Source organism: Symsagittifera roscoffensis, chromosome 1 (genome assembly GCF_963678635.1).
Source record: "Symsagittifera roscoffensis chromosome 1, txSymRosc1.1, whole genome shotgun sequence".
NCBI lineage: Eukaryota > Metazoa > Xenacoelomorpha > Acoela > Convolutidae > Symsagittifera > Symsagittifera roscoffensis.
The window spans coordinates 94417170-94439620 of record NC_087062.1 but is presented as its reverse complement, the minus strand read 5'-3'; the positions used below and the strand labels follow the sequence as shown (position 1 = coordinate 94439620).

The 22451-nt window shown below is 36.5% G+C and overlaps 1 protein-coding gene across 1 annotated transcript in view; it reads left to right on the top strand.

Annotated features, from left to right (window-relative positions):
* LOC134852941 (glycine receptor subunit alpha-1-like) overlaps nucleotides 1-2763 on the top strand; it is a gene marked incomplete in the record, with an annotated part of 68063 nt that extends 65300 nt beyond the window's left edge. Inside the window, 2 exon segments of the mRNA XM_063868820.1 lie at nucleotides 1178-1403; nucleotides 1642-2763. Coding sequence (XP_063724890.1) covers nucleotides 1178-1403; nucleotides 1642-2370 — 955 coding nt within the window.
* Nucleotides 2764-22451: the final 19688 nt, after the last annotated feature.

The window sequence follows — 22451 nt, the reverse complement described above, 5'->3', positions numbered from 1 at the left end:
GAAAGATGTTTAAAAAATTTCGTCAAAAATGGCTAGTCAAAAAGTCGAAATTTGTCTGAAGAAAAAAAACCCACCCCGAGCACAAATATTCCGTTTATTTCGTATCGAATGTCGGAACAATAAATCAATTTAATTTGCCACCTACACTACGCGTTAACAAAATACTGGGATTTATTTTCATCTTGAGTTCTCCAATTTTCATATGTGATCGTTTTTGCTAAGTTTTGAGTGTTTGAAAAGTGCCAATTTGATCATATTGGGATAAATTTGTGCGATAAATCCCAGTTTTCTGTTAACGCGTAGTGTAGGCGGTAAATTAAATTAGCTCAGAATTTTTTCAAATTGAATTGAGACTAACTTATATAATCCAAAAACTTGGCGAATAGAAACGAACTTTTCACGTAGTTTTTGACATTAAATCAGATGCGAAAAGTTTCCAAATAAATAGCTTTATTTTAAAACTGTCTTTTTTTCACCAAATGCAAGTTTAAGCGCATTAAAAAAACAGTCAAAACTTTTAAGTCTTCGTTGTGATACGAGGAGTATTGTTGTACTGACTTTCGAAAAAAGTCAGTACAACCATATTTGCGCTATGGAGTGGTTTTGTGGTTGTTTTTCAGACAAATTTTATTTTTTTTAGGTTTTCAAATTCTGGTAGATGTTTGATAGCATAATCTGAAGGTAATTTGAGCTTGAGGTCTGCTTTTAAGAAACTATCTGCAACTGTTTTTGGAAAAATTTGGTTGTTTGCTTTGACAACTTGCGATTTTTAAGGTTTTTAACCAATCGTAAGCAGCACTCAGATATAATTCTAAATTGATATGATGTGAGCTGATTGGCTTAAGATAAAAACATATCTTCTAGATATATGCTAGATAAACATGTCTTTTTACACTTAGCCTTGAGTGTGGGGGGATTTGCAAAAAATATATATATATAATTTTTATTTATTTCTTTAATTTTTATTCATTTAACTAAAAACTACTTCTGGAAAGTTTGAAGCTGGCAAGATAAATTTGTAAAATGATACCTTTTGTTTAATCTTATGTTTTTGTAAATCTTGGTAACTCAGCTCTTGGGCTGCTTTCCACTCCCCCCGCCCCCACATTGCAAACTTTCTTTTTTCAAAGTTGTGTCGCTTTTTCTTTTTGACATCACGTGATCTGTTTTTCTCCAGGGCCTCACTGGCTATAACCACTGTGCTGACCATGATCACCTTGATGGGGGCGACCAACTCAAACTTACCCCGGGTATCCAGCATCAAGGCCCTGGACATCTATTTTGGCATCTGTTTCTTGTACGTATTCGGAGCTCTGGTCGAGTTCGCTCTTGTCTGCTACTTCAACAAGCCCAGATACCAACCCAAGGTGTCCACACCACCCGAAAGAGACGGACCCCATTTGGTGCGAAACATTTCCAATCTTACTTATGTTTATAAAGTAAACTTTTCTGATTTGGATTTTGTTTTGAAATAAAGCATAATTTTTTGAAATTAAACAAAAGTTTTTCGAGAAACACTTTTCGAGAAATTTTCTTAGTCGAAAACCATACTTTCATAATAATTGGATCGTTCTTGAAAACTGAAAAACTACTGTTTCTTTTATTTTTTGCCCTTTTTTGAGAAATGGTGTTTTCTTTCAGCTCGGAGTTCCGTGGCGGAACGAACCATCGCGATTCCAGTCGAATGGACTCTGCGTCATCGAAAAGAATATTCGCAACTCACCTAAGAACAGTTTCTCAGCTAGTCAAACACAACCTCTTCTGTGCAACAGTCACAGCAGCCGATCACTGAACGCCTCCCAAAACTACAACCAAGTAGCCGAAACCCACGAAGCCCATTTTGATACCGGTTCTCCTGAGTCACCGGAACTGATACAACGACATAAGCGACAAGTGAGCTCGAACTCGATTGGTCATAATTTAGATCCGAACGACGCTAACGTTGTCGGCAGTCATCACCAGTTCTCGCAACATTCGGCTGGCATTCCCCTATCAAGACAACACTCCTTCACAAACACGCCGAGCAGCGAGTTCCGGTCACCGGGCATAGCGCCTCAATCACCGGTGATGGACTCAAAACCGATGTTTGAAGCTATTTATAAACAAAATCCGAGCGTCATTCACGAGAACTCGCGAAGTTACTTTCAACAAGTTCCGAGGCAGAAAAATCCGAGACGTCGCCGAGGAAAACACGTACCAAAAACGAGAAGTATTGACGTCAGTCGAATCGACCTGTACTCTCGAATTATGTTTCCGTTAACTTATATCATGATATGTCTGGTTTATTGGATGGTCTATCTTGGCGTTACCAATTTACAAGACAAAACGGCCACAAAAGGAGGCAGTACTGTGCAAAATAGTGCAGAATAGGCAAAATAGAACATAAGGACATAATGGGCAAATAGTCCATAATGGGAGCAAATTTACCTGCATTTGAAGCCAAAATGTAGAGACCACCCGAGTTTTCGTCCTAACGCTCTGATATTTGTTCTGTATTATCAATTCGACTATTCCAGCTGAAACCTTTGATTCGAGGCTAGAGAAAATAACTGCTCCAATTGTGAATACTTCAATGTTTTTTGAAGACAGTTGAAAAATTTGAGCTCTAACGGAGATTAAAAACAAGCGCATATCTTTTGTGTTATTCTGTACGTGATAAATTTGATGAATCGAACAGTCCTCAAAACATAGAGCAATATTTTGTAACTCTTGTTGTTGTTTGTCCTTCACATTTGCACGGAAACCCTAGGCCTGAAATTTAGTTTTGTTCACTTTTCTTTTAAAACTTTTTGAAAGCTAGGAGACAAAAACTTGGAATAAAAACTTCCTGAAGAAATAAAAAATTTTTCAGAAAGTCTGATCGAAATCGGCGAGGAGACCGCTGAGTTTTAGGTGTTTCTTAATTCTAAAAATCCTATATCTTGCGACGGTAGGAATAATCGAAAATTTGAAATGACTGAAAAAAGTGATTTGCCGCACCTGCCCTCGAGAAAGTCCTAGATCTAGCCCTGCTACTAAAACATTATTGTCAAATCTAATATCTCATTTTTCGTTGCGGTAATTTAGTTTGAAAAATGGAAATACACAGACGAGTTTTTCTGGCCCCTGAAACAACTCTCTTTCTATTTTCCTTTTGAAATCAGAATGACAACTTAAAAGGTGATATAAGACTCGGCGCCATCTGACATTTATTATGTAATTGCAGTATCAAGTTTATTGGAAAAAACACTATTGATATAGTTCCTCAAACTAATTACGTGAAGTTGCTGGAACAAAAGATAAGGTTTTATAGCTTCATTAAAAAGTAAGAAAAAATTGCTTCATCTTAAAATTGTAGAAATCAATCAAAAGTTTTCATCTTTTGTAGAAATCAAAAAACTATCTAAACGAAGAACAACTTAACCAAAAAATTTTAAAGTCGCATCAAACTCTTAAAAATCTCTCTACGGCTTGCTCTTGGGCGTTGCTTGAACTTATTTTAATGATAAAACAACCAAAAAAGCGTGACTTTAAATCAATTGGGTTGCAAGAAATTCCTATATGTCGAATGCTTCTTGCTAAAAACATTTTAAAACATAATTTAATTGTTTACGAATAGAAATTTTTTAAAATTGTTTCTTGTATTGAGTGCGCCTGGCACGTATTGAATTTTCACACCATGCCCCAGTAGCCGTCACGAGATTTTGAATTCTCTAGTAACATATATTTTCGATCTTTTAATCAGGAGGCAATTTTAACCACAGAACAAACGAATTTGTGACAATTTCTCAACAATCGCCTGGCCAAACAACTTCGTTCCAGCTGAACATTTTTTATTTAAGGTGGTTCGTGTTTTTTTGAAAAAACTCCCCGCGATAATGCTTATATCCACATTCCACATTCCACATTCACTTTGAGAACTTGCTGGAAATGGATATTTCCAATGAACAGGTAAAAAACAGAACCCTATCACGAGTTTTTTGAAAAAAAAACTCTTAAGACAGTTGCAGAACATGTTAATTCCTTATAGCATTTTGGTTAACAAAACATGTCTAAAAAGATCCAAAAAAATTTCCATCCAAATGTGCAATTTAGTCGCAAAAAACTATATATTTCCATCAAAAATTTTAAAATCATCTTTACGATCTGCAAATTGAATGGTACTTAGACCAAATCTAATGATACAAAACCAAAATACAGTGACCTCAAGTCAACTGGCATTTCCAGTAATGACAAAATTCTTTTTACCGAATGATTTATGCAGAAAGCATGTCATTAAAAACCAGATTTTATAAATTTACAGATGCCAGTTCTCTCTCCCATAGGCCCGGTAGTGGTGCCCATTGTACGAATTCGTGCCCATCTCAAATAGCTTCCATACGCTCTAATAAGAGTTAAAAAGTTTGGCTGATGATGATCGCGAGGTACTAGTTTTCTTTGTCCAGACTAATGGAAATGGGGAAGAACTGTTAATCGGGTATGTTTTAGTATTTTCTCTTTTTTTGTTTTCCACGCGACATCAGGTTCCAGAAAAAATCATAGGAATGGGTTGAGTGATATATCATACTAAATTCTTTCAGCTGAGTCTAGAAACCCCGGTTTGATACTTTTGCGTTTTAGTCCAACTTGAACTAATAAAATTTGCTCGAAGTTAGACTAAAAGATTAAATTTTAATAGTGAAAAATAGTCAAACTATCGAAGTATTCTTAATAGTCAGACTACCGAAGTACTATTCCAGCGGCAAAGCCGCACTTTAGTCAAGTGCAAGCTTAATCGCTTGGCAATCACACGATTTTCGGATACGCAGTCATCTTTTCTGAAATTGACCCGAATAAAAAAACTCACCCCGGGCGTATCAATTCTTCACTTTTTTCGAAAGTCGAAACAACAAGACTGCTCGTATCAGGGCAAAGCCTTGAATGCTCTGACTGTTCATAAACTGGACTAAAATAGTTATTGCTTACGGAAATTTTCACAAAATATGAATTTCAAGCTGAATGTTAAGAATCGAGAATGGAATTATTAAGACCAATTAGCCTGCTTTGATTGAATTTGGAACAATTTTGTGGTGCACGATAATATGTCACGCATAATCAATGCTCGGAAGATCCATGGATGGTCCCCCGAGGCAAATATTTTTGAGAATTGGTCTGAATAAAACAAGACCACCCCGATTGGAAAAATTGTATGGATTTGTATGATAGCCATTTTTTCCATTAAATGGCATTGTATGATAGGTGTTTTTGCCTTAAGCCAAAAAGTTGTTTTTTGTTTCTAATTTTATTTTCTGAAACAATTTGGTTTATGTTTTCAACCGAACCCAAGTGACAAAAGACCTTGATTACTCAAAGCACCAAAGGTTGGACGGTCTTGCTTTCACAATGCATAATAAACGACCTGAATTGTCTTCGAGTTGTCCTTCACAAATGAAATAACAAAAGTTACAAACTTTTAATTTTTGGCAAAATTTTTCACTGATAATTATTTTAAATTTTTGAATTTTCAAATTATCAGACATTGATCAGGGCATACATAAACACGCCATACAAAAGAAATAGGAATTTTCAGCGTTTTTGAAAAAAAATTTTTAAAGTGAAACGAAAAAAGCCAATATTATCGTATCCAGGACTACGTTATGCACACAAAAAAAAAGATTTTGGAACATGTTTGTTTGCGTAGAAAACTCAATTTGCGGTTGAAAAAAAAAACAAAAAAAATTTGGGACAAGTTTTCAAAATTATTTTGTGTGTCGCGGCTAAAGTTTTGTTTATCGAAAAAATGCTTATCATACCATTTTCATAGAATGGAAATCGTATGATAAACGTTTTTTGTCAAAAAAAATGAAAAAAAAATGGGCCAACTTGATCTAAATTAATCACAAAACGAATCAACCTCATTTAAACTTACAAAAAAAATGTATGATAGCATTTTTTTAATGGAATTGTATGATAAGCATTTTTTTTCTATGGACGTCAACCCGGGTGGTAACAGTATACTTTGACCACGACATTCTCAGGCATAAAATAGTTGACGTTGCTAGTGATAATTATAGTTTCTTTGAGCCAACAAAAATATTTGTTTCCAGCATAAAAGCTAAACATAGCTTATGAATTATTGAAAAAGGGTAGAACTTTTGTTGAAAATAAAGAATAAAGAGATACTGCATGAGGGATTTGATAAAGGTAGCAAACAAAATGTTGTTCTTTCAGCGATGTGCTTTCTTGCAAGCTCCTGAAAGCTTCTGGAAGCTCTTGGACAGAACAATGGATTACATTCAGCTTGTGTCTCAGCTGAACAAATTTTTTTTTCATTTGAAGCACTTGTGCTCAGTGCGAAAATGTTGAAGCACTTCATCCATAAGTAGGTCTCTATACTTAAGTTCTCTCATATGTTGATTTTCTAAATAGTATTAAGTTTTCGCGATTCGTAAGCTCTGATTTTCAAAAAGTTCAAAAATTACTACAAGGTTGACTTTGGAAAAGGTCATTCTGTATTCATGAAAATTCCCTTAAGACTCAATTTTGATCCTTTTTAGGACAAAAATAGACATTTTTGGGCATTTAAGTAGCCTTTGCAAAAGACATTGTATTGCTTTTATTATGAACTATTGAAGAATTTGTCATTTTAGATTGTGACTAATTGTGTTTCCTATTGAAGATATCCGCTAAAAGTTTTCAACACAGCATTGTGTTTCAGATACTTCAGATACAAACAATTTTTAAACTAAGCTCCTTGTTTTCACACGCAATACCTGGCAAAAAGTTCGGATATTCATATTTAAAGAAAAAGAGTAAAATGTTGTTTCTCGTCAGTTTTTAAAGAGATGAAAAAGCTGATTTTTCGACAAATAAAATACTTCTAAAGTTAGCAAAATTTGCTCAAACTTTGATGACTACTGCTTTTAATACTGTCAATCCGAACTTTTTGGAACTGCTCATAGAATCAAATTATGGTCAAGTCAAACAAACTCAAATCATCAGATTGTGTGCCCAGAAAAAGTTCTCAAAACTCTAAGAGGACCATAGTCCTTGATACGCAGTTGGACGATTGTTATGAAGGCGGAGCACTTTGTTCTACTACAAAAAGTTGCTTGGAAAAGAAAAAAGAGCAACAAAATCAGTTAATTCGTCATTTGGGACTGCAATGGATGGATGATGGCGATTATGCAGTTATAGAGCACCTGACAGATTATGACTCAGTCTGCAGAACGACAACTACTTTTGAGCAGAAGATGCAAAAGCGGAAATGTTTCCTCTCTCGTTTTCAAAGGATATTTAACCTGAAAATTAAATGTACCGAAGGTAAAAAACAGCAACTGAAAATCAAGATGACGGATTTGCAACACCAGAGATTCAGCCAGATTCTTCCTCCCATAATCATTTGAAAAAAATTTCATTGGATTAACAGTTTTTTATCTAACTATTTTTTCTTGTTTATATATATTGTTTACAAAACTTTTTGACAAGAAAGCGCTAAACGAAGCTCTTAAAATTAGTTTTTTTTCTTATGGTACAGTCAAAATTTCCCTGTCTAAATGACTAGCTTTCTTCAACTAACGTTACTCGATTGCTTTACTCGCTCAAAATTAGACCAAAACTCGAATTTCAAACCGGTTTTTTTGACACTGGCGCTGGTGAAAGTGCTTTCATATAAAATCTCCATCGATCTATTCCGATTTTTATTTGTGGTACAAGGTTTTGCTTTGAAAACAGAAAAACAAAGAAAACAAGGACAGACTGTTGCTGTGCAAGTAGCAGAGATTGTTCGGACCAGCCTTAGAAAAAAAATTTCAAATTAGTCTCGTTTTTTTCTGCATCGTGTGATAAAAAGATCTGAACAAAAAGATAGAACAAAGGTATATTCGAAGGTCATAGTAAAATAGATAAATTGAAAAATGTTTTTGGAGAACCATGACTAGAAACGCAAAAACAATCAAAAGATAAAAAATTCTCGCTGAAATTTTTTCTCGCTGAAATATTTTAATTTTTGAAGTTTTCAATTGCCAAAAAATGTCTAATTAAAAACTCCAAAAACTAATTTTCCTTCGATAAAATTAAATTTAGTCAAAAAGTTTTTGTAAATGTCCTTAGCTAAGCATAAATATATATTTAAGCCCGCTTTACTCCAAAAAATCAAAACTTTCAAATGGGTTCTTTTTGAAACAGAGAAGATGTTTTTTTTCAGTTTTTTTTTCAATATCGTTGGAATTTTGACGTTGAAAAAACTTTAATATCATAAGTCACTCGAATCATTCTAATGACGATTTGTGGTACTTGAACTTGATTTTGTGTTAAAAAACAAAAAAAAATCAAAAAAACCAAAACATACCTGAATACATAATTGTTCCCCTTTTTCAATGATCGGAACAATAAGGATCACCCGTTAAAATCGCTGCATAAAAATTCCAAAAATTAATTAAAAAGAAGTTTTCATGGCTTAAATAAGGCATAAATAATCACGTTTGTTGATAAAGTATGAGTTTGAGGTTTTAATTACAGAATTGAGAGTGTAATTTGAATACAATACGCTTGCAATTTGTAAGCGTTATCAAAACGAAAGTAGGTTTTTTTTCGGGTCAACAACTTGTTTAACGGAAATCACTTGAATCACTTGTATTTTGGTTTATGCTGATTTCAAACTTCTATGCGTTCCCGGACGGCAAAGGTCCTGGGTATGAATCTGACCAGGACCTCGTCTCAAATAAAGTTGTCGGTAAATTATTTGTCTGCTTATCTGTGGTCTGCTTAGTTGTCATATCTTAGAATCGTTTTTTTTTTGCTTTGCCCATTTCGCAATTTACTTTAATATTGCCTTAAAATTTGATTTACTTCTACAATTGGCAATTTTACTTACCATGAGGTGTTTCCTTCTTCGTTTTTTATTGTTTAGCTAAACAAAATCTACGGCCCAAATTGTTTTTGCTTTTTATTGGTTTAATCGCCTAACTTTGGGTCGTTTCAAGGGAAACATAATTTTAACTCTCTTCTCCCTACTTTCAAGTTGATTGTATGTTTACCAATCGGTCTGCTGAAATTTCTATTTTTTCATGATGGAGAACTATTTTCAAATTTATTGGAAAAGACTTAATTTTTCTCAGAAATTTCTACTGATTTTCAAAAAAGGGGTATCAATTGAAAAAGAAAGACGGTCTATTCCTCTGTGTGCCTGTATACTCCCCTAGAGTCTCTTTTTTCTTGACACATATGTTCACAGCCTTCGAAAACTACCCCACTCAACTTTGAGCCTTCAAAACCCAGCTCAAAACTCCCTGCAAGAGCGGCTACTCCCAATTTTTTTTTCACACATAAAATTCAGGCCCTCGGACTAGTTAATTTTTGATTTTTTACCGTTTTTCGAATCTTTTAAATTTTTCTCGAAAACTAATGCTTCAAATCAGATTTCGTTGTTGAAATGGAGACAAAAGGTAGTGGGAAGCTGTTCTGCATTAGCGGCCACTAAAAAAATTTTACACACATATCTATTGCGCTCAAAATAATCAAATAGTTCGTTTTTTTTACCGTTGACAAATTTTGAATATTCTCGAAACTACCTTGCCACATCTGAAATGTTTCAATTCAAAGAACGGGTTGTGAGAAGCTCAAATGTTTATGCGACTACTCCCAATTTTTCCTGACACCAAAAAAAACTGCCTTGGAAAAAGTCAAAACTTTGATTTTTGACTGTTTCATTTAACTTTTTTAAAAATAATTTCCAAACGAGTTTACAGATTGAGTAAACTGCTTCCGCATAAACGGATACGCCCTATTTTTTCACACAAAAAAGTATGATTTTCGGAAATGTCAAACTTTTGATTTGTTGACCATTTTTTGTTTTTTTTTTCTCGCCAAATTTGATATCATAGGTTTAAACAAAACAACAGGCTGTTGAAAGCCTATCTTTATAATTGGCTATGCCAAGATTGTTTAAGAAAAAAAACTGGGTTTTACGAGATCTCACAGTTAAGCCTGTGAACTTTATTCTGTGGTTTAGAGAGATAATACATATTTGAGAGGAGAGGGCGCGCTAAAAATGCATTTTTAGTCAAAACCTTCAAAAATGTGCCCAAAAACAGCATTTTTTGGGCTGTTTTTAAATTATGCCTGCAGCGCGTAAAGTTTCAGCCAAATAGTTGCATTGCGAGAAAGGGCGAAATATCAGTTTCGTTGATCTAGAAAAAAATTGACAGTTTTTAAAACCCGCTCCAAACTCCAGTCAAGGTAAACAAAACGAAAACTTTGACCAACTGCAATCAAAACTGGACACTAGCTGGCTAAATAAAAACATAAAATAATTCACAACAGTGCGGATCTAGAATTTTCTCGATAAAGAAGAAGGGGCGGATTCTCAAAAAAAGGTTCGAAAAATGCGCCGAACTTTTTTTAGGCCCAAACAAGTTGATTTTCCGAATGCTGCATCACTGCTTCACCATGAGAGAAGCACATGTTATATTGATCTATTGATTTTTTCCAAACTATTTTTTTTGGCGATAACAACAAAAGCAATTGTTTCTCAAAAATCAACATGAATCTGAATGAGCTTAGAAATGCCGAACATCGGTTGCAGGGAACACAATGCATGCAACTGTTACCATGAACAGATGAAGACTGGTAGTTATTGGAGTATGCTTTGTCAGCAGATTAGAATCATTTCTAGAGTCAATTAACTCTGAGTCGGTTGGTAGATTTTTCAGCAATCAGTTGAAAATGGAAAACTTCAAATTAGTTCCCCTGGTGGGTCTCATCTTCGCTTTCTTGGTAAAAATCGCGATTGGAGGAGGACCCCCTCCAACGACTACGTCTGCAGTCCCGCTGTGCGCAGATAATTTGCTGTCTTGTCCCGGTGAAGCCGATAACCCTTGTCTTCCCAAATCGAATTTGTGTGACGGGGAGATTGATTGCCAAGACTCAAACGTTGACGAGGCAAACTGTCCCCTCGAAGAGGACACATTCTGTCCAGATAATTTCACCAGCGTGGTCGGCGCCAATGAAGGATACTGCTACAAAGTCAAACCAATCGAAGAAGGGCCTGTTTGGTTCGGAGAGTGTCTTTTGTACTGTCTCGACCAAAACGCTTTCATAGCACGACCAAACTCCAATGCCCAAGTCAAAGCTCTGGGATTGTGGCTGGACCTCCCCGATGGTCCAGGTAAAGAGCCCATTGCAGGGTATTGGGGAGGATGGCGACGAAAAGCGGCACCTCTCATTGGTGGAGTCTTGACTAACGAGAACAAAGCTATCCGAAAAGACGCCAAGGAGTTCTACGACATCTACTCGCAATGTCCTCGAGTTAGGATCCAAGAGATATTCAGGAAGGCAGGACCTCGGCAGACACAGCCAGGAGAGAAGAAAGACGAAAGGGACGAACAGTGTGTGGCGAGAAAGCGGCCGAACAGTAACCTAGTAGGAGTTGACGACTACACATGCGATCAGAATCAGAAGCACTTCTGCATCTGCGAGAAGTGTCTCGAAGTTGAAGAAACTCAGTCCAGAATATAAGCAACCAGGAAACTACGACGACAACGGAATGACTCATGACAACTCAATGCAACTAAAACAGGCTGAGAATCCCAAAACCAAAACAAAAAAAAAACAATTTGGTGAAAGTTGAGGTGACAAGTTTAGGTGGTGTTTTGTTTTAAAAAAAAATCAAATTTCCGTCGAAAATTTTTTGAGTGAGCTTCACTGTGAAAAAAAATCAGAGGCGCAACCATAATAAACTTAATGATACCCGCAGTAGTAAACACACATGGTATTATAACCCAGTTCTATTCAGAGCCACGTTACCCAAAAAATACGTTCATTTAGACGAGCAAAATGACTATTATTTTAGCCATTGGCTCAATCTTGATACAAAAACCGAATGCTGCAAAATTGTTTTAAAATAGTTCAATTTTTTGCCTTTGAAAAATTGGGTCTTCCATTTTTTTTGCTTCTAGAAGATGGTACATCAAGTCGATTGCAGATAATACTCAACCCGTCTGATTTTTGTCAGTTTTTAGGGGGATAGAAATGTGTCACGCTGTGTTATACGATGCAACCAAAAAGCAAGGCGGCTCTTACCAGTAAAAAAAAACAGAACTGCGACATAATGAAAGTATACAGTGCCTTGCGCAGGTGAATTTAGGGGTGGGCTTATCCCTGAATAACAAAACAATTGGCTATGAATGGAATGAAAATTTGTTAAGAGTTATTGTCTAAAATTTTAAGTAACAGTCAAAAAATTTTTCATAGATTTTCAATATAGGGCTTCAAAAAAAGATCGCGATAGCTTCAAAATCAACTCAAGACTCACTTTTTTTTATAATATTCTGATAGATAATTACTTGTGGAATTCTAAACAAAAATTACTGAAAAACTTTGCCTGAAAAAGCATGGTAGCATTCACGCAGTCGAAGAAAATTTATGAAATTTCAACCAGTCAGACTTTTTTGCTAGAACACTTTGCAATTTTTGTCACTACGCAAACTTGGTGGAAAACGAGCTTGCTGAAAAATTAACTAGCTACTGTATAAAAAAAACAAAAAAACAACTGCTGCATAATCGTTATGAAACAAATATATTGCAATTATGGAACAGCAACGCAAAAGTTGCAAACTTCAACGTCAAAATTGTAATTTTCATCTGTTTCAGATTTATTCCTAAATTTTTTCAGTTATTTGTAGATTATTGTAATTTTTGTAAAGTAGAAGCAAAAAAGTTGAAATTGTTGGTGACCTTACAAGATGAAAAATTATTTTGCAACTGTTAGATCCACGTAAAATCAGTTAGGTATTGAGAAAATAAATCTAAGGAAAAAAAAGCATTTCTTGATCGAGAGCACAGAGTGCACAGAAGTACTCAGTAAAAATCTATAATTTTGCACGGGTTGAACTAAAACTGTCGGCGCCATACGCTGGAACACAAAATGAAATGGTCAAACTATACGTAAAGGTCAAGTTAAAAGTCAAACTATAACATTAACTTAGGAGTAAAAAAGTGATTGCATAAGTGTTCACTATAAAAAGATTGTTTTCACAACGGGAAGTTGTTCGTTCCATTAACGCCGATTATATTGGTTTTCCAAACGATGTCAAAAAGTATTGATGTTTTTAATGCTGCACCCCTGGTTCACAAAGAGAGAAGATCTTTTCGCTTTATTCTATTGTTTTTCGCCAACATATTTTTTCTGGATTTCAGATAACAAAAGCAATTGTTTCTCGAAGATCAATAGGAACCCGAATGAGCTTAGAAATGTCGAACATCGGTTGCAGAGCACACAATAAATGCAACTGTTACCATGAACAGATGAAGACTGGTAGTTATTGCAGTAAGCTTTGTCAGCAGCTAAGAATCATTTCTAGAATCAAAAAATTCTGAGCCGGTTGTAGATTTCCAACAATCAGTTGAAAATGAAAAACTTCAAATTAGTTCCCCTGGTGGCTCTCATCCTCTTCGCCTCATTGGAAAAATTGTAAGTGGAGGCTGGTCGTCTCCGTCTCCATCTCCATCTCCATCTCCATCTTCGTCAACAATAACAGTCACGCTGTGCGCAGATAATTTGCTGGCTTGTCCCGGTAAAGCCGATAACCCTTTTCTTCCCAAATCGATTTTGTGTGACGGGGAGATTGATTGCCAAGACTCAGGCGTTGACGAGGAAACTGTCCCCCCGAAGAGGACACATTCTGTCCAGATAATTTCACCAGCGTGGTCGGCGCCAATGAAGGATACTGCTACAAAGTCAAACCAATCGAAGAAGGGCCTGTTTGGTTCGGAGAGTGTCTTTTGTACTGTCTCGACCAAAACGCTTTCATAGCACGACCAAACTCCAATGCCCAAGTCAAAACTCTGGGATTGTGGCTGGGCCTCCCCGATGGTCCGGGTAAAGAGCCCATTGCAGGGTATTGGGGAGGATGGCGACGAAAAGCGGCACCTCTCATTGGTGGAGTCTTGACTAACGAGAACAAAGCTATCCGAAAAGACTCCAAGGAGTTCTACGACATCTACTCGCAATGTCCTCGAGTGAGGATCCAAAAGATATTCAGGAAGGCAGGACCTCGGCAGACACAGCCAGGAGAGAAGAAATACGAAAGGGACGAACAGTGTGTGGCGAGAAAGCGGCCGAACAGTAACCTAGTAGGAGTTGACGACTACACATGCGATCAGAATCAGAAGCATTTCTGCATCTGTGAAAAGTGTCTCGAAGTTGAAGAAACTCAGTCCGGAAGATAAGCAAACAAGAAACTACGGCGACAACGGAATGACTCATGACAGCTCAACGCAACTAGAACAGGCTGAGAATCCCAGAACCAAAACAAAAAAAAACAATTTGGTGAAAGTTGAGGTGACAAGTTTAGGTGGTTTTTTGTTTTAAAAAAAAATCAAGTTTCCGTCGAAAATTTTTTGATTGAGCTTCACTGTAAAAAAACGTCAAAGGCGCAACCATAATAAACTTAATGATACCCGCAGAAGTAAACACACATGGTATTTTAACCCAATTTTATTCAGAGCCACTTTAACCGAAAAATACGTTCATTTAGACGAGCAAAATGACTATTATTTTAGCCATTGACTCAATCTTGATACAAAAACCGAATGCTGCAAAATTGTTTTGAATTAGTTCATTTTTTTGCCTTTGAAAAATTGGGTCTTCCATTTTTTACTTGCTTCTAGAAGACGGTACATCAAGTCGATTGCAGATAATACTCAACCCGTCTGATTTTTGTCAGTTTTTAGGGGGATAGAAATGTGTCACGCTGTGTTATACGATGCAACCAAAAAGCAAGGCGGCTCTTACCAGTAAAAAAACAGAACTGCGACATAATGAAAGTATACAATGCCTTGCGCAGGTGAATTTAAGGGTGGGCTTAATCCTGAATAACAAAACAATTGGCTATGAATGGGATGAAAATTTGTTAAGAGTAATTGTCTAAAATTTTAAGAAACAGTCAAAAAATTTTTCATAGATTTTCAATAAAGGGCTTCAAAAAAAGATCGCGATAGCTTCAAAATCAACTCAATACTCACTTTTTCTTATAATATTCTGATAGATAATTACTTGTGGAATTTTAAACAAAAATTACTGAAAAACTTTGCCTGAAAAAGCATGGTAGCATTCACGCAGTCGAAGAAAATTTATAAAATTTTAACCAGTCAGACTTTTTTTGCTAATACACTTTGCAATTTTTTGTCACTATGCAAACTTGGTGGAAAACGAGCTTGCTGAAAAATTAACTAGCTACTGTATAAAAAAAAACAAAAAAACAACTGCTGCATAATCGTTATGAAACAAATATATTGCAATTACGGAACAGCAACGCAAAAGTAGCAAACTTCAACGTCAAAATTGTAATTTCCGGCTGTTTCAGATTTATTCCTAAATATTTTCAGTTTTTTGTAGATTATTGTAATTTTTGTAAAGTAGAAGCAAAAAAATTGAAATTGTTGGTGACCTTACAAGATGTAAAATTAATCTGCAACTGTTAGATCCACATAAAATCAGTTAGGTTTTGAGAAAATAAATCTAAGTAAAAAAGCATGTCTTGATTGAGAGCACAGAGTGCACAGAAGTACTCAGTAAAAATCTATAATTTTGCACGGGTTGAACTAAAAATGTCGGCGTTATACGCTGGAACACAAAAAGAAATTTTCAAACTATACGTAAAGGTCAAGTTAAAAGTCAAACTATAACATTAAAATAGGAGTAAAAAAGTGATTGCATAAGAGTTCACTATAAAAAGATTGTTTTCACAACGGGAAGTTGTTCGTTCAATTATCGCCGATTATATTGGTTTTCCAAACGCTCTCAAAAAGTTTTGATGTTTTTAATGCTGCACCCCTGGTTCACAACGAGAGAAGATCTTTTCGCTTTTTTCTATTGTTTTTCGCCAACATATTTTTTCTGGATTTCAGATAACAAAAGCAATTGTTTCTCGAAGATCAATAGGAACCCGAATGAGTTTAGAAATGTCGAACATCGGTTGCAGAGCACACAATAAATGCAACTGTTACCATGAACAGATGAAGACTAGTAGTTATTGCAGTAAGCATTGTCAGCAGCTAAAAATCATTTCTAGAATCAAAAAATTCTGAGCCGGTTGTAGATTTCCAACAATCAATTGAAAATGAAAAACTTCAAATTAGTTCCCCTGGTGGCTCTCATTCTCTTCGCCTCATTGGAAAAATTGTAAGTGGAGGCTGGTCGTCTCCGTCTCCATCTCCATCTCCATCTTCGTCAACAATAACAGTCACTCTGTGCGCAGATAATTTTCTGGCTTGTCCCGGTGAAGCCGATAACCCTTTTCTTCCCAAATTGATTTTGTGTGACGGGGTGATTGATTGCCAAGACTCAGGCATTGACGAGGCAAACTGTCCCCCGAAGAGGACACATTCTGTCCAGATAATTTCACCAGCGTGGTCGGCGCCATTGAAGGATACCGCTACAAAGTGAAACCAACCAAATAAGGGCCTGTTTGGTTCGGAGAGTGTCTTCTGTACTGTCTCGACCAAAACGCTTTCATAGCACGACCAAACTACAATGCCCAAGTCAAAGCTCTGGGATTGTGGCTGGGCCTCCCCGATGGTCCCGGTAAAGAGCTCATTTCAGGGTATTGGGGAGGATGGCGACGAAAAGCGGCACCTCTCATTGGTGGAGTCTTGACTAACGAGAACAAAGTTATCCGAAAAGACGCCAAGGAGTTCTACGACATCTACTCGCAATCTCCTCGAGTGAGGATCCAAGAGATATTCAGGAAGGCATGACCTCGGCAAACACAGCCAGGAGAGAAGAAAGACGAAAGGGACGAACAGTCTGTGGCGAGAAAGCGGCCGAACAGTAACCTAGTAGGAGTTGACGACTACACATGCGATCAGAATCAGAAGCACTTCTGCGTCTGCGAGAAGTGTCTCGAAGTTGAAGAAACTCAGTCCGGCACATAAGCAAACAGGAAACTACGACGACAACGGAATGACTCATGACAGCTCAACGCAACTAAAACAGGCTGAGAATCCCAAAACCAAAACAAAAAAAAACAATTTGGTGAAAATTGAGGTGACAACTTCAGGTGATGTTTTGTTTTAAAAAAAATCAAGTTTCCGTCGAAAATTTTTTGAGTGAGCTTCACTGTGAAAAAAAATCAGAGGCGCAACCATAATAAACTTAATGATACCCGCAGTAGTAAACACACATGGTATTCTAACCCAGTTCTATTCAGAGCCACGTTACCCAAAAAATACGTTCATTTAGACGAGCAAAATGACTATTATTTTAGCCATTGGCTCAATCTTGATACAAAAACCGAATGCTGCAAAATTGTTTTAAAATAGGTCAATTTTTTGCATTTGAAAAATTGGGTCTTCCATTTTTTTCTTGCTTCTAGAAGATGGTACATCAAGTCGATTGCAGATAATACTCAACCCGTCTGATTTTTGTCAGTTTTTAGGGGGATAGAAATGTGTCACGTTGTGTTATACGATGCAACCAGAAAGCAAGGCGGCTATTAACAGTAAAAGAAACAGAACTGTGACATAATGAAAAAACACAGTGCCTTGCAGGTAAATTTAGCGGTGTGCTTATTCCTGAAAAACAAAAAAAAATTGGCAGGGAGTGGGATGAAAGTTTGATAAGAGATATTTTATAAAAAATTTAAGGTATCAGTCGAAGAATTTTTCTTGGAGTTTCACAATAGAGCATCAGAAAAAGATCGCCATAGCTTCAAAATAAACCCAATACTCTTTTTTTTATAATATAATGATACATAATTACTTGTAGTATTCCAAACAAAAATCACTGAAAAACTTTGCCTGAAAAGCATGGTAGCATTCACGCAGTCGAACAAAATTTGTTAGATTTCAACCAGTCAGATTTTTTTTGCTCAAATCAGAGGCGCAACCATAATAAACTTAATGATACCCGCAGTAGTAAACACACATGGTATTCTAACCCAGTTCTATTCAGAGCCACGTTACCCAAAAAATACGTTCATTTAGACGAGCAAAATGACTATTATTTTAGCCATTGGCTCAATCTTGATACAAAAACCGAATGCTGCAAAATTGTTTTAAAATAGGTCAATTTTTTGCATTTGAAAAATTGGGTCTTCCATTTTTTTCTTGCTTCTAGAAGATGGTACATCAAGTCGATTGCAGATAATACTCAACCCGTCTGATTTTTGTCAGTTTTTAGGGGGATAGAAATGTGTCACGCTGTGTTATACGATGCAACCAAAAAGCAAGGCGGCTATTAACAGTAAAAGAAACAGAACTGTGACATAATTTAGCGGTGTGCTTATTCCTGAAAAACAAAAAAAAATTGGCAGGGAGTGGGATGAAAGTTTGATAAGAGATATTTTATAAAAAATTTAATGTATCAGTCGAAGAATTTTTCTTGGAGTTTCACAATACAGCATCAGAAAAAGATCGCCATAGCTTCAAAATAAACCCAATACTCTTTTTTTTATAATATAATGATACATAATTACTTGTAGTATTCCAAACAAAAATCACTGAAAAACTTTGCCTGAAAAGCATGGTAGCATTCACGCAGTCGAACAAAATTTGTTAGATTTCAACCAGTCAGATTTTTTTTGCTCAAACACTTTGCAATGTTTTTTCACTTTTCAAACTTGGTGTAAAACGAGATTTCTAAAAAAGTAACTAGCTACTGTACAAAAAAAGTAAAATAACAAAAAGCAAAAATTTTCAGATATTTGTAGATTATTGTTATTTTTGTAAAATAGAAGAAAATAAATGAAATTTTTTGGTGATCTAAAAGATGAAAAATATTTGCAACTATTAGACCCACCTAATGTCATTTAGGTACTTAGAAAAAAGAATTTAATAATTTTGCACGGAATGAACTAAAAACGTCGACTTTATACGCTGGAACACAGAAAAAACGGTCAAACTATAAGTCGAGGTCAAATTAAAAGGCAGTCTATAATCATTAAATTAGGAGTCAAAAAGAATCATAAGTGATTGCATGAGATTTTACTATAAACCATTTGTTTTCACAACGGGAGTTTGTTGATTCCATTAAAACCGATCAGATTCGTTTTCCAAACCCTCTGAAAAGTAATTGATTTTTCTCATGCTGGAGCCCTGGTTCACAAAGAGAGAAGATCTTTTCTCTTTAATCTATTGTTTTTCGCCAACATATTTTTTCTATGTTTCAGATTACAAAAGCAATTGTTTCTCGAAGATCAACAGGAACCCAAATAAGCTTAAAAATTTCGAACATCGGTTGCAGAGCACAAAAAAATGCAACTGTTACTCTGAACAGATAAAGACTGGTAGTTATTGGAGTGAGCTTTGTCAGCAGCTAAAAATAATTTCTATATTCAAAAAATTCTGAGCCGGTTGACAGAATTTCAGCAATAAGTTGAAAATGGAAATCTCCACACTTGTTCCCCTGGTGGGCCTCATCTCCGCTTTTTTTGTCATTGTCGAAGACTATGGTTATTTTTTTATGTCTGCAAGTAATACAATATCGCTGCCGGTATGCGCAGAAAACTTGCTGACTTGTCCCAGTGAAGCCGATAACCCTTGCCTTCCCCAATCGAATTTTTGCGACGGGGAGATTGATTGCCAAGACTCAGGAGTTGACGAGCAAGGCTGTCCCCCCGAAGAAGACACATTCTGTCCAGATAATTTCACCAGCGTGGTCGGCGCCAATGAAGGATACTGCTACAAGGTCAAATCAATCGAAGAAGGGCCTGTTTGGTTCGGAGAGTGTCTTTTGTACTGTCTCCACCAAAACGCGTTCATAGCACGACCAAACTCCAATGCCCAAGTCAAAGCTCTGGGATTGTGGCTGGGCCTCCCCGATGGTCAAGGTAAAGAGACCATTTCAGGGTATTGGGGATGATGGCGACGAAAAGCGGCTCCTCTCATTGGTGGAGTCTTGAGTAACGAAAACAAAGGTATCCGAAAAGACGCCAAGGAGTTCTACGACATCTACTCGCAATGTCCTGGAGTGAGGATCCAAGAGATATTCAGGAAGGCAGGACCTCGGCAGACACAGCCAGGAGAGAAGAAAGACGAAAGGGACGAACAGTGTGTGGCGAGAAAGCGGCCGAACAGTGACCTAGTAGGAGTTGACGACTACACTTGCGATCAGAATCAGAAGCAAAAACAACCAGAACAACGACTGCTGCATAATCGTTTTAAACAAATCAACTTCAATCATAGAACAGCAATGAAAAAGTATCTAACATCAACACCATGCAACTTTTTGCCTGCTTCAGATTTGTTTTTTAAAAAATCCAGATATTTTAAAATTATTATAGTTTTCGTTAAAGTAGAAGCAAAAATAATGAAATTTTTGGATGACCTTACCAGACGAAAAAATTATTTTGCAACTATTAGATCCTTGTAATGTCAGTTAAGTAATGAGAAAACAAACAGAAGGAAACAAATTTTCTAGATCGAGAGCACAGAGTGCACAGAAGTACTAAGTAAAAATCTATAATTTTGCACGGGGTGAATTAAAAATATCGACGTTTTACGCTGGAACACAAAAGACATGGTCAAACTATTGGTCGAGGATTCTAGAATCCGGGTCAGTCGAGTTTTGAAATGAATTTACGCGGTGAAAAATAGAAGCAGTCACATTTTTTTTAACCATTTTAACTCTCGTTTCGCTGTGACTTGTTTCACTTCGGTCGTCTGCTGTGAAAATCTCCCTCTCCAAAGTATTCGTAAAAAAAATTTTTATCTTCAGTTTTTTTTGTTTGTTTTCAGCAATCATTGAGTATTGAGTGTCCTCCCAAATTGCAATTCGAAAGGAGACTTTCCAGTAATTGATTTTTTCTTAATTTATCATCCAGGAGCTTGTAACGCTGGTAATTTGAAAACTGATTTATTATCTGGCGTTTTTTTATTGTGAGAATTCTTGTTTCATAGTGCGCTCTACGTCTTTACTTTTGGTGGTCACCAAGGGGGCGAAAGATATGATTTACTTCTTCAGATTTTGAAACATGACCAACCGTCTCAACTTGAAATTCGAAAAATAAAAACTCATCTTTGATAAGTGCGTTTTAGTGCACAAAGCCAGAGCTTTTTGCAGCGTAACTTGACTCGGAGTCATTGTTAGAGAACTTACACACGGTGTGAAACAACCCTGACAGCTCGAGCACTGTGGTTATTGAAAAACGAAAGCCGATCAATTTTTGTTTTTGTAATAGTTGAATAGGGAAACCCAAAGCCCGCATTCTTTTTTCTTTCGCCGGGTCCAGACGAAGTATCTGAGTTTGTAAAAATAGATGAAGTTTTGCCATGTGGTTTTCATAAAAAATAGCCAAGACTTTCGAGTTTTTTGGGGGGCATCGCCGATATTGAAGTAAGGGACCGATGTTGGAATTGCGAGGAAAAATTCAGCGAGAACTGAACAAGTTTAATCGATCATAACAATTTCGATGCCCTTTCCTCTGTTGGGAGCACCCCGAAAGCAAAAATTTAGGGCGTGCAATAAATGTTTTCTCTGTTTTTGCTCATAACCTCCAAAACTATTACTTGCAACATGTTTTCAAAAACTTACAGGATTGCAACCCAAGAAGCACATTTTCAGGAATTCTACTCAATGAAAAATTCAGCTCCCTAACAATAAAAGTATGGATCAGAATTTTCACTAACAAGTGGAGATATGTAAATAATGTCTACGAGGATATCCGGTTTGTTGATAGTTGCAAATTCTTGATCAGCTGTCTAGATGAACTGGCCCGGATTCTGCCCTTGGACAAGTTCAACTACCTCGACAACCACTATGCTAGCGTTTATAGGCCAGAAGGGACCTTCGCCTACTCGTATGCCGACTGTCATGCAAGGTACGTGGAAGATGGTCTACCACCCTGGGACAAGTGGGCAAATACTTTTGAAGAAAATGCTGTAAGTGTGAACGAAAAAAAATCAAAATGCATGATTACTCTCTATTTGTTTTGGATGCCGAGTACAGTGAATTATCTTTAAGGACTGACACTTTGATACTGGTATTCGTGTTTGAGATGTTTAGACGAGTTGGTTCTGAAACTTAAAAACTAGATTCCGCGCAATATTTTACCGCAAGCAATCTTTCGAGGGATGCATTTTTTCGAATATACAAGGCAGATCTGCAACTGTTCACTAACAGGTGACAAATGGATGTGGCGGAAAATCTGATAAGGAGCGTGTCGCTAGTTTTTTCGATAAACAATTTGAAACTGCCAAAAACAAGATTGTGCTAAACTTTGACTCGACTCAGCGCAGCATCTTACTGTTTATGACCGACGCGAACAATTTTTATGGTGGTATTAAGGAGAAGTTTGCGCTACCACAGATGCATTCGAGTCCAATTACACCAATACGCTGTAGAAGATTATGAACACGAGCGCGCATTCTGGCATTGGATTCAAATGGGACGTCGACATGACCTACCCCGATCATCTCCACAAATAGATGCCCAATGGGACTACCAAATAGCCCCAACCAATTGAGTAGTGTCAAAAGTGTGGCTCAGTGGTGCT